This window comes from Anarhichas minor, unplaced genomic scaffold, assembly GCF_050575085.1.
Source record: "Anarhichas minor isolate MPS153535 unplaced genomic scaffold, ASM5057508v1 ptg000027l, whole genome shotgun sequence".
Classification (NCBI taxonomy): domain Eukaryota; kingdom Metazoa; phylum Chordata; class Actinopteri; order Perciformes; family Anarhichadidae; genus Anarhichas; species Anarhichas minor.
Genome location: NW_027466473.1, coordinates 22,685,776 through 22,698,719, shown reverse-complemented (window position 1 = coordinate 22,698,719; position 12,944 = coordinate 22,685,776). Strand labels below are relative to the sequence as shown.

General features: G+C 40.9%; 1 protein-coding gene across 5 annotated transcripts; it reads right to left on the bottom strand.

Moving 5' to 3' along the window:
• Positions 1-474: 474 nt before the first annotated feature.
• lrrc32 (leucine rich repeat containing 32) lies at positions 475-12,875 on the bottom strand. Of its 5 annotated transcripts, none has more exons than XM_076101289.1 (4): positions 12,348-12,875; positions 11,635-11,873; positions 6,517-6,610; positions 475-4,501 (listed from the first exon to the last, which is right to left on the bottom strand). In XM_076101289.1, exons 3-4 carry the CDS (start codon positions 6,604-6,606, stop codon positions 2,666-2,668), a joined length of 1,926 nt encoding a protein of 641 aa, XP_075957404.1. In that variant the 5' UTR covers positions 6,607-6,610; positions 11,635-11,873; positions 12,348-12,875; the 3' UTR covers positions 475-2,665. The 5 variants fall into 5 exon arrangements, with proteins under 5 accessions (XP_075957404.1, XP_075957403.1, XP_075957405.1 ...); XM_076101288.1 differs by lacking the exon at positions 12,348-12,875 and adding an exon at positions 9,978-10,032 and having other exon boundaries at positions 11,635-12,325; XM_076101290.1 differs by lacking the exon at positions 12,348-12,875 and adding an exon at positions 11,951-12,325.
• Between the last annotated feature and the right edge of the window lie 69 nt (positions 12,876-12,944).

Below are 12,944 nucleotides of genomic sequence, written 5' to 3'. Positions count from 1 at the left end.
CCACATGCATATTAGAGACTTTTAATTGGTCAGAATATACGATTGACGTTCCTAGCAAACAAATCATATTGACGACCGTTGAAAACAATCCAATTTGATTGGGTAGACCTACGATACGGATTTATTTACATTTTTTCTAGTAAAGAATCAGTTAATAGCTGCTGATTCATTTTTTTGACATTCAACTAATCAATTAATTGATCGTTTTCAGCTCTTACGTGTGTGGCATACAGCTAAACAAATCAATAAGAGATGGCAATCTGAAATATAGCTTCTAACATTCAAATTGATCCGTTTTTCTTATAAGAAATCCCATGTTGTATTTCTAAAAATAAAGGAAAATAAGAAATATAGCCTGTATCTGTAACGGCATATCTAACCCCAAACTACAAAGAATACAGAATTAAATAATATATCAATACAAACATTCGTCTAGACTCTAGACGAATGTTTGTGCAATACTCAAGACAAATATTAGAAAATGACATTCAGTTTATTCTCATATCATTAAGTGCTGTTTCTTGCCCCAAAACTCCAAACATTATACAAAATGTACAGAGCAAAGAAATCATATTACGGTATTACTGAATAATGAGGTGACAACGAGGGCTGGTGTGAATACTACGTTCAGAGGTTTACATGTTTTTGTACATAAAATAATGTCCCACACAGTGTTTACGTGTAGAAAATGGCCTTCATTTGGTACAAAATATTGCTCACATGACGTTACAAAAATCACAGGGTGAGTTATCAAACACATTAAAATTGTATGAAACTGTGGATCCCAGTGTAGCCCACTACATTTATTCAATTATTCATCAAAAAAATAAACAGTATGTATATTAAACTTCCACATCAGAGTGTCACAGTTATTAATTTCAGTGCTTATAGCCCAGCTTTCAGCCTTTTCATGTCAAATTAATAGATATTTTTGTATTGCACCACAGAACCTGGGATCAATACAGAAAACATACTGTTTAAAATATCCAGCTTAGTTTTTGTTGTAACAAAAATATTCTTAGTGTTAAAAACAGTCACAGAATAAGACACAATCACACAAACAAGAGGGAATTTAAAGTGCAAACCACATAGAAAGGGTAAAGGGACGGGTTGGATTGCTTTATAAAAACTCTTTTTGACATCCTACATATATATATACTTCATTTAATCATTCTTCATATGAATAGAGCTTTTTGTTTCCTGACCTTTTTGTAGTGTTTGTCTTCCTTTATTCTTAGCTTGAAGGAAAGATTCCCCTCTCAGACACTGTTACACCGAACGTCACTGAGTGAAGACATCGGACTTTGTTAAGTCATATTCATGTTTCTCTGTCACTCACAGTTATTAATCATCATTTTTTAAGAACCCATCAATCGACATTTAAAGAAATAGTTCAATATTAAAGATAGAAAATATGCTTATTTGCTTTCTTGCTGAAAGTTAGATGATGGCGCTCTCGTCTCTGTGCTGTAAACACGAAGCAAAAGCTAGCAGTCTGTTAGCTTAGCTTAGCTTAGCTGAGGCTAAAGACAGGAAACAGCTAGCTACAAATTAAATCTTATCCGTTTCATGTAAAAACGACAAAGTATGCGTTAGGTTTTTTTGGGCCGGGCGCAGTCACTTCCTGTTTGCTGCGTACAAATTTTAATTAGTGAGCTTTAGAGGAGTTGGTAGGCGGATTTTGTTACCTTTAGACAGAGCTAAGCTAGGTGTTTCCAGTCTTTATGCTAAGCTATGCTAACAGGCCGCTTGCCTCTAAGCGTATTTCCTAAAAAGTCAAACTATTCCCATAGCATGTTATGACAGAGTCAACAGTGTTTCAGTGTTTTTTTAGAGTGGATTAATCCTTTTACATTCAATAAACTTATGCTAGTTAGCATCAGGCTTGTGAAACAAACAAGGAAACACTCCTGCTTTACCCGAAAGGCTTTAAGTTGCAGTTCCTAAAGTGACCACTAGATGTTCACTACAAGACACTTCAACTATTGAAGTCCTTTTAAAAGTCCAATACTCCAAAACCAAATATTTCCCACTTGTTTTAAAGAGTTTGTTGATAGAGTGCTGCAGGGATGACGATATAATATTATAATCTTCACAAATGAACACCACTTTTATGATTTAAAAAGCTAAAGTGAGGCTGAAAACAAACTACACATGACTTCACGTCTAGTGTTCTTGTGAAGACGTTTAGTCGTCTCATTTAAACTACTTTTTAAGACACGATAAAGCTTCTAAATCCACCAGAGGAGTTTTTACTGACATGTTTTATATCGTAGAACAAAACTTTAAAATCTCTCCAGCTTGTGTTAAACACAGACCTGATTTCTGGCATCTAACCAAAAAACACATTCAGAAAATGCTGAGTCATTTCTGTGTTTTTCGGACTCATTCCTGCAGCACTCTATTGTCTTCATTTAGGAGACAATATGGCATGTGTCTTCTTCATTGGTGTCTCCGCCTATCAGGCAGCCATTGTGGTTTCTTTTCGCGTGTCCCGTCTCACTCTAGTGGCAAAGATGGTCGTGGTAAACCAAAGTCAAGGCAATAAATTGTCCCTTCACAAGTCTTTGAGTGACTTTGCAGAAACAACAGTCATGTTTTTTTTACTCTGGTTTAAAAAGCACCAACCAAGTGACAAAACCTAAAAGTCCTTCACGGTTTCACATTAGGCGTTGAAGCTTCGGTTGTGCTTCGGTTTCCTCGACTTGCAACATTTAACCAGCAGCACCGACACGATCACCGCCACCAACCCTATCACCACGACGGCTATGACGTAGTTCTGGACCCCCGATGTGTGACACATTTCCTGGGTCACCTTCTCGATGTTGACCGGCTCCGAGTACTCCTCGTGAACGCAGGTCACGGTCTCGATGTCAGGAACGACCACGGCCGAGTTCTGCACCATGTGGAGGAAGTCCAGGTTGCTGCAGCAGCTCAGCGGGTTGGAGCCCATGTAGAGGGTTTTTAGCGAGTGCTCCAGAGCAAGCATGGTGCTGTACTCCAGGGTGACCAGGTGGTTGTTCTGCAGATTCAGGGACTCGATGGAGGAGTCTTTGTTCCACATCGGTAGAGCGGTCAGCTGGTTGGTGGACAGGTCTATGTGTTTGAGACTCCTCAGCGACGACAAGTCTGTGTTTAGACTGGAGATGTTGTTTTCCCTCAGGAGGAGGTGGACCAGGGAATGCTCCAGACCGGAGAGGGAGTCCTTGTCCATGTCCAAGCCCGGGTTCAGGGACAAGTCCAGTAACGTCAGAGGGGTGTTGGAAAACGCGTTCGCAGGCAGAGTCCTCACATTGTTTTCAGACAGATCCAAGTACTGCAAGTTCGGTATAGAGGCAAAGGAGACGCAACCTGGAGGATCCTGGTGGTTCTGGTCCGAGGAACAGATCTGCAGGTTATTCTGCTGGAGCTGCAGGTGTTTGATGCTCGGAAGTCTTTGAAATATGCCGTGGTCCAGGGTGGCGAGGTCGTTTCCATGTAGGACGAGCTCTTCCAGCGATTGCAGAGTGTTTTCCCCGAACGTCAGGCTCTGCAGCGAGTTATGGCTGAGATTGATGATCTTCACGGTCCGTAGAAGGCCTTCGTTAGCGACAGAGAACGAGCTGATGCAGTTATTGCTCACGTTCAGGACCTCCAGTGATGCCATGCAGTAAAAAAAGCACTCTGGTATGCTTTTGAGTTGGTTGTAACTCATGTCCAGGTATCTCAGGTGAGAGAAAAATGCCTTTTTTTCAGGAGTCCCCGTGACGTTGACGCTCTGGAGTTGGTTCCGTGAAACGTCGAGGTGTTCCAGCCTGTTGTTTCTGGGGAGACGGGGAAAGTAAAGCATTTTGTTTTCGCTCAGGTCGAGTGAGAGGAGGTTGTAGTAATCCGCTGACATCGCGCTTTGGAAAAGCTCCATGCTGTTCTTGCTGAGATTGAGCACTTTCAAGTTGCAGAGGTTGAAGTCTGTGATGCAGTTGATCGAGTTCTTGGACAAATCGAGTTCAGTCAGACGGTTCAGGGAGTCGAAAGCGCCGTCTTCGATCTCCAAGATCACGTTGTTGTGCAGGCCGATTTTTCTCAACGACGAGGATCCGCTGAAGGTGTTCTGTGCTATTTTGGTGATGCTGTTTCCGTTCAGAGAGAGGTTCTCCAGCGACGGAGAATCCGCCAGGAAATAGTCCGACATCCCCGTGTACAGCCCGTTGCTCGACAGGTCGAGCGACTCCACGGCCGTGAGAGGCCCGATGTTGATTTTGGAGAGAGCGAAAACATTCAGATGATTCCTGGACAGGTCCAAGACTTTCAGATCTGTCATGTCTTTGAAGAGCCCCGGCTGGATGAAGTGGATCTTGTTGGAGTGGAGGTTCAGGTGACGGAAGCCGGTGTGGTATGCCAGAGTTTCCCGGGTGAGATTCTGCACCTGGTTACGAGAGAGGTCCAGCGTCTGCACGCCACGAGGGAGGTCGACCGGAGCACTTCTGAGGCTCAGGTCGCTGCAAAACACATCCATCTGGACCTGAAGAACGAAAGACAAGCACACAAAGTCTGATTATGCAGCCATGACACAATACAGAGCAAATATTTAAAGAGTATGCGGAGGGTCGGTTTATTGAGCATGTTGTTGGCAGCAACACCGTCCTCTGAGGTTTACGATGGCGAGTTGTTCTAATGAGAAGAAATACTTTTCCTCTTGAAATCTATTCACTGTTTTAATGACTCAATCTCTAGTTCGTTAAGCAACACAATAAAAGAAAGATACGCCGTCATCTTCTCTTCTTTTACCCTCATAGATTCAAATATCTACGTTATTAAGAGCAGTTTATTATAGAAACCATATGGCCAGAGACCCCTTTCTGTCCAATAACAGCTCATGAAACTGTCTCCGTCCCTGTTTTCTCTCTGAGGCAGAGTACGTGCAGCTTCTTGGCATATTCGTGGTATCCTGAGGGTGGCATTCCTCGTCTCTTACAAGCCGGCCCGTAAACAAACACACTGATTTATTGTGGAGGGGCAGAACATCTCGTGTCTGTTGTCGGGCGTCGAAGAACAAATCTGGCATATTTTAAAGAAAGTGTCATCATTGAAAAACTGTGAAGTTAAGTCTTTGTGTGCATAACATCTGATATACGTTTGTGTAAATGTACACAAGAACATTTACTCAAGTACTGATTTATGTTAAACTACTTTATTGAGTATATCCATTTTCTGCTGCGTTTAACTACATTTATTCAATAACTTTCACTACTTTCCAGATTAAGATTAAAAAATGTAATCATCAAATAAAATATATTATTATTGGTAAAGGTAAAACTTAATTTATCTCCGAAGGGAAATTTATAAGCAGTACATAAAATGAGTGTATCCCCACCAGTAAAATTAAAGTGATGAAACACATTAATGCATCAATAATTACAATCAAATAATATAATACACACTTTTCTGCATGATGAGTACGTTTACTCTTGGTACTTTTTTCTTAACCCTGAGTAGTTTTGTTGCCTAAACATAACTTCCTGTGAAGATGGAAGTTTATTTCAAAAAGACACTGTACGCATGTAATAAGTGTAAAAAAACACGTCCCGACACGCCCAAAACCCGATGCTTGAGGGGAACCTAGAGGACCTGCTTCTGGTGTAGATATGAAGGGCTCATTCAAAGCTCACGAAAACACAACGATTCAGGTGATTATACGCCGATGAAAACATAGTTATGAATGTTATGTTACATTTCTGCTAATAGATCCCCTAAATGCGACAAACCGGCCCTTTAGGAAAATGGGAATAAGTCATGTGGCCCTCTTGACTTGTCTTAGGACCCTCAGGGTGCCTTTAGGAACCAGTGGTCTAGGGGAGGTTAAGGAGCCAAAAATAACTATTGTGTTGTGCTTTTATTAGACAGCAGCAGCCCAGAGGTGACATATGGGGAATGAACCACACAGACTACAGAGTCTTTGAAACAGGTTCAGTCAGATCACCGACACACACACACGCAGCAGTGAGTATACCCGACTTCATTAAAAGCTCTTCTACGTACTCGCTGGTCTTTCCAAGGAAAAGAAAATCCTCCAGCACACGGGAAGTGACGCATGTCACATTTCCACTTCATGACATAATTAGAACAAGTTCTGCCTGGTTGGCATGAGAAGCCAAAAAGTAGAACATGATTCACTTGAAAAGATGTCACAGTCTACCGTGACCTCTGCAGACAATAACACTTCCCATTCTTCTTCTTCCAGAGAAGCCAAATAATGTTTCTCTGTCCAAATATTGAAGCCTGAAGGTCTGACGGCAGCACAGTTTAAACTATTAAACCAGATCTGCTGGTCAAGAGCTTTCAAATAAACAGTCTGCCTTTTCTGGGGATAATCTGAAAATACCTCAAGCACCTGATGGATTAGGTGCTCTCATCTCCGTTTTTTAAATAAACCAAAAACAGATGAACACATATTCTGTGTTTATTTGACTGGAGATGTGAGGGAAAGATGCAATAAAACTGAAAAAGGAAATCTGAACTGTGTAGGTTTTTACTTACAACTTGGCATGTTGGGAGGTGTCGGGGAGGATGTGCGGACGCCGCCACGCAGCTGACCAACAGCGGGAAGAGCAGCTGGAAGGCGGCCATGGTGCTGCAGCACAGGGAGAGTCCAGATCAACACGGGTTAGAAACACACAAATGCAGGAAGCATGCTGCCGGTGATATGACTCGAAAAAAGGGAAGGAAGCTGGAGGTAGCCCTACCTACCGTGTGACATGCTGACCTATGACGGTGCTATTTATGCCCTGAGACACAAACAGGGGCTTTTTTTGTGACATTTCTATTTTATACTGTATTTAGCTGCAGAACCGGCAGAACCGAGAACGAATGACTAAGATAACGTGTGTTTCCGTGAGCTCTGAGTAAATGTTATCAATTCTACACTGTAGCTTATTGTTTCGGTGAGTCACTTTTTACAAAGTCTGCGCCTTGTTATATTTTGCGGAAACTTGCTGAAATATTTCCTGATAGGCTCCCCTGAACAAAACAACAACTTGTAGGCTTGGAGGGTAGACAATGTGGGAGTAATTAGCATCGCTGTAATGGTAAGTACCATAAAGGTTTGCAGACAGCGAATAAAAAAAACACCCAGTTGGGGTTTTCAATTTGAAAATGCAAGCAGCTGTTGCTCTGAAATCTCACTTACTTTTAATTTGTTATTTCAGTGTTAAAAAACAAATGTTTAGTTTTAGTTTAAGTGAAATCTTCTGTAAACTCTCATGTAAGACCTTCACAGAAGAACAGAGCAGCTCTTTGAAACTCTCCCAATTCAATAAAGAGATTCATCACAGTGCTCTCATGTGACAAAAATACAGACACATCATTCATCAATGCGACTGAAAAACATTTGGATTATTGTTGAATAAGCACCTTAAAATGTGCTTTAAAATGTGGTTAAAGGCATCAAAGGGCTGCACGGCTTCTTTTTAATGACGTGGAAAGTCGAAGACACAAAGTTTATCCTCTGAGTTAGTTGCAGAACACTTTTAAACATTTACAACCTGATAAAACATTGTGTCCGTTAATCAGTAGCCAGAACGATCAACACTCTCTCTATCTGAAGCTAGGAATGGACTTCCAGGTACTGTACCGAAGTGTAATTAATGTTTACTTGAGTGGTTCAATTTTCATTTTCATTTCAGAGGGAAACATTTTAATTTTTACACCACTAAGATTATTTGACAGCTATAGTTACTCGTGATTTTTTCCGACCCTTTCTCCAACAAAATTATGTTTTAATGCAACTAAACTGCACTAAATATAAACACACAATATAAACATAAATCCAACCCTCAGATTCATCTGGTGACCCTTTGGAGGGGCCCGACCCAGAGGTTGAGAACCACTGGACTGAACCACCCAGCAGTAAATAAAGTAGTTAAAACTAGCTCCAGCAGCAGCTACCACAATAAAACACTACTTACACACTGATGCTAACCTTACAATGTTATTTATGAAAACATATCCGTCACAGAACGAGTACTTCATACTTTTTTGCTGATAATACTTGTGTACTTTTACTCACTTTTTCATTCAGGGGAGCTGTGAGTATTTTATTTTGGAGGCATCATGATCCACAGACTATTTACAAAGTAGTACTTTCTCATTTCATTTCTCTTTTTCTGCCCCTTTACTGCTGATTCTCCATCTTTTTAAATTCAGATTATTTAACTTAAGTAAAAGTAGTAACAACACAATGTTAAAATACAGAGGTTTTACCTGAAATATGTACTTACATCTTGTGTTTTTCTTGTAAAATCTTCTCTGCAAACTAGCAACCGATACTTCTGTACTTTTACTTTTTAAAAGGATCTGAGAACTTCTTCCTACGACTTGTCAGCATGCACACATCTGCTCCCAACAACCAAACCGTGCAACAGCAACAAGCTCAACAATTACCTCCCTTTCATCTGATAACTAGTCTTCACGCAGCCTCCTGACCATGTTGATTTCACATCCTCAGCGCGCTCACACCCACTCACAGATCGATAGTAACCGAGCAAAACACGCAAACCAGAGAGCTCCTCTCAGCTGACTCTTCAGCTCCGGCTGCTGTCCAGCCATCACATCCTGTGAGAATATCCTGCACCCCCCCCCCCCCCCCCCCCCCTCCCTCCCACTGTTCTCAGGGAAATGCCTTATAAGGGGGTTGGGAAGTCCAGTTTTATGCTTCACTTCAAGGAGACGCAACTCTTCCCCCCCCTTCCCTCCCAAAGAAATGCCCTCTATTAATCCTAAAGTTTCCTCAGAAATAGTTTGGCTGTTCTCACACACCATTTGGAATTTGGGGTATTTTAAAAGTTCTGCATGTGTTTCTTATCTAAAATAGCCTTTTATGGATGAATGTTTGAAAATAGAGAATGGAAAGAGAGACAGAGGTCAGGGAAAGAGAGAGACATACACTGAGAGAGAGAGAGATACACAGAGAGAGAGAGCGAGAAAGAGAGAGAGAGAGAGGACAGGGAGAGAGAGAGAGAGAGGACAGAGAGAGAGAGAGAGACACTAAGAGAGAGAAAGACAGAGACAGAGAGAGGGAGAGAGAGGACAGAGAGAGGAGAGAGGACAGAGAGAGAGAGAGACACTAAGAGAGAGAGAGAGACAGAGACAGAGAGAGGGAGAGAGAGGACAGAGAGAGGACAGAGAGAGAGAGAGAGACACTAAGAGAGAGAAAGACAGAGACAGAGAGAGGGAGAGAGAGGACAGAGAGAGAGAGAGAGAGACACTAAGAGAGAGAAAGACAGAGACAGAGAGAGGGAGAGAGAGGACAGAGAGAGGACAGAGAGAGAGAGAGAGAGACACTAAGAGAGAGAAAGACAGAGACAGAGAGAGGGAGAGAGAGGACAGAGAGAGGAGAGAGGACAGAGAGAGGACAGAGAGAGAGAGAGGACAGAGAGAGGACAGAGAGAGAGAGAGAGAGAGAGAGACACTAAGAGAGAGAAAGACAGAGACAGAGAGGGAGAGAGAGGACAGAGAGAGGACAGAGAGAGAGAGAGACACTAAGAGAGAGAAAGACAGAGACAGAGAGAGGGAGAGAGAGGACAGAGAGAGGAGAGAGGACAGAGAGAGGACAGAGAGAGAGAGACACTAAGAGAGAGAGAGAGACAGAGAGAGGGAGAGAGAGGACAGAGAGATGACAGAGAGAGAGAGAGAGAGACACTAAGAGAGAGAAAGACAGAGACAGAGAGAGGGAGAGAGAGAGACAGAGAGAGGAGAGAGGGAGAGAGAGAGAAAGACAGAGAGAGAGAGGACAGAGAGAGAGAGAGACACTAAGAGAGAGAAAAAGAGAGAGAGAGAGAGAGAGAGAGAGAGAGTGAGAGACACTAACAGAGAGAGAGAGCGAGAGAGAGAGACACTAAGAGAGAGAGAGAGAGAGAGTATAAAGTATAAAGTCAGCAGCAGCTATTGATGGATTTATAGGAACACAGTGTGGGTGTGTTAATCACACATCCTTTTCATACTGTGGGAGTGCGTCTGGTTTGTCATGTGACGTTTCCTCTGGTTTGGTTCACCACACTGTAAACAAACAACAGTGTAATTATGAGTAGAGTTTACACATCCAGACTCTGAGTGTACGAGAGTCTCCGGAGGTCTCCGACATGCTGGGAAACGCTTTCTCCTCCATTAATGGTGACGTACTGTGTGAGGGTCTCAGGCAAAGAAAAGTCACCTTTTATTTTGGCGGTATGATAAGCTGCAGATGTTTACTACTTAAAAAAGCTAAATATTCTTGAAATGTCATAAACACACTGGTGTCCGTACCTCAGTTTATTTATTTTATTTTAATATATTTTGTATGTTAAGACATTTTCATTTTGATTTCAAAACTATCCTTGGAATTGGAAAAACAGTCAAACTCCTTTGACTGTTAAATATTTTAGTTTTGCATTTGTTCTTATCTTTCGTGCTGACTCACTCTAACTTCTGGAAACAGACCGGAAGCTTTTTTTTAAAAAGTTTTAAAGTTCATCTAATCTCTAAATCTGAGAGCATGTTAAATTACTAAATAATATTTTGGTTGGTTCTCTTCTGTAGCATAAAAATAAAATAAAAAAAAAGATTGTTCCATGTTGTTATTATTGATGTCAGTGAAGCATTTGACTGTTTTTGATTCTAATTTTAACTACTTTATATACTTTAATGCCACAAAGAACATGAAGAAGAATGTCTTCATCGGCTGATGAGGACTGTGTGATGTGCTTGAAAGCTCCGGTAAAAGCTAGTAAGTGGACTTTTAGGATTGTCATGAAATGAACTATGATGCTTTGTATTTTAAGACGACACAAACGAGAAATCCATGAATACAATCATAAAAGCAAGGCGCCAACTGCTGCTGAAGAAGACAGTAAGATGTGATTGAAAGCCCCGGAAAACAACTCAACGTTGTACTTAAGTACAGAACTTAAAGAGTAAATGTATTTGGTTACTCTCCATCACTTCTAGTCAAGCATGTAAAACTGGAGAAAAATACTAAAACTTTTTGTGAATAAGCGTAGAAGAACTCAGAAGAAAAAGCAGCAGAAGAAGAAGCAGAAGAAAAAGAGACAGCAGAAAGAAGACACAGCAGAAGAAGAAAAAGAGGCAGTAGAAGAAGAAGAAAAAGAGGCAGCAGAGAAGAAGAAGAAAAAGAGGCAGCAGAGAAGAAGAAAAAGAGGCAGTAGAAGAAGAAAAAAAAGAGGCAGTAGAAGAAGAAAAAAAAGAGGCAGCAGAGAAGAAGAAAAAAAAAGAGGCAGCAGAGAAGAAGAAGAGGCAGTAGAAGAAGAAAAAGAGGCAGCAGAAGAAGAAGAAAAAGAGGCAGCAGAAGAAGAAGAAAAAGAGGCAGCAGAAGAAGAAGAAAAAGAGGCAGCAGAGAAGAAGAAAAAGAGGCAGCAGAGAAGAAGAAGAAAAAGAGGCAGCAGAGAAGAAGAAGAAAAAGAGGCAGTAGAAGGAGAAGAAAAAGAGGCAGTAGAAGAAGAAAAAGAGGCAGCAGAAGAAAAAAAAAAGAGGCAGTAGGAGAAGAAGAAGAAAAAGAGGAAGAGGCAGCAGAAGAAGAAGAGGCACAAAAAGAAGAAGAAGCACAAGAAGAGGCAGTGGTAAAAGAAGAAGTAGTAGTAGTAGTAGTAGTAGTAGTAGTCTTACCTGGTGTCTTCTTCTGCAGCGTCTCGTACATTCGTAGCAGGTTTCGTTTCACATTCATCATCCTTTTATCTTCATTATACTGCATCAGTGGTGTCATGTGTACACACACACACGCACACACACCTTCGGGGGTTAGTCCCTCTTTTTATTTCCCGGGGTTCCCGGCCTTATTTTGGTTGTTTCCCTTTCAGTTGACAGGTGTGTGGAGGTCTTTTCTTTTCTCTTTCTCTTTCTGTTTCCTGGAAGAAGAGGCCGGTGAGATCAGAGGGATGTTATTCCAGATCATTAATCAGTAACACGATGAGAGAGTCTTCACCTTGTGGAGAGCTCAGTCCTGCCTCCTGCTGCTCACACTCACACACTGCAGCAGTTATACCTGCTGTGTTTATCAAGTACTTCCATGCACTGGTGGAAAGTAACGAAGTATATACTCAAGTACTGTATTTGAGAGCAATTTTGATGTACTTTACCTGAGTATTTCCCATTTGAACGCACTTTATACTGCACTATATATTTAGTATCAAATTCATATTATTCATACAACATATAAATTAACTAATACATAAATATCTACCGTTATTATTGGTTAAGTAAAGAGTGTTTAACGACGTCTTACAGCTCATTGGTGTCTAGACGAGTAACAGTTAACACTTCGGTGACGTACAATAAAAGAGATGTATAATAATATAACAGCTTCAGAGTAAACACGTCACCGGTTCGATTCCTGGTGGAGACCTCTGTTCTCAGTCGTCCTCTCGTCTCCAAACTGTTTCAAGGGAGTCTCGGTGAATGGAAGAGAAAAGAAACATGTTTAGTTTTTAAAAGAACATCGGAGTAGAAATAGAAAACAATAAAAGTCCATCTTACGTTTGAAGGAAGTTCTTCGTATCAGCTGGAAATCGTCAGAGGATCTCGGATTTTAAATCCTTTATTAAATCACCGACAAGTCTTCATCGGGGTATAAAGTGTGGTGAGGACAGGTGTTCAATTATTTTTCTTCTAAAGTCTTTAAAAATATATATATTTATAAAAAATATTTGGAGAAATAAATACTGATGGAATACGGAGACAGAAAAACATTGAACTCGCTAAAAAGGTGTTTCAAAACTGTATAAAATAAACATGACAATATAGAATGGCAACACAGTATTCCTCAGGAAATATATGATTTTGACATAAAACAATGGAAATACTCAGATAGGATCACATTAATAATCAATATTAACTGTTAACATTAAGAAGCAGAGCAGACTTTCACCTATAATCACGATTTAATAGCTTGATGTTTGTGTCTTCATCTTATTCAAAGA

Excerpts from the sequence above, each read along its gene's own strand:
- lrrc32 (XM_076101289.1), bottom strand. The coding sequence starts at position 6,606 with ATGGCCGCCTTCCAGCTGCTCTTCCCGCTGTTGGTCAGCTGCGTGGCG. Across the intron at positions 4,502-6,516 it reads ACCTCCCAACATGCCAAGTT|GTCCAGATGGATGTGTTTTG; the intron begins GTAAGTAAAAAC and ends TTCGTTCTTCAG.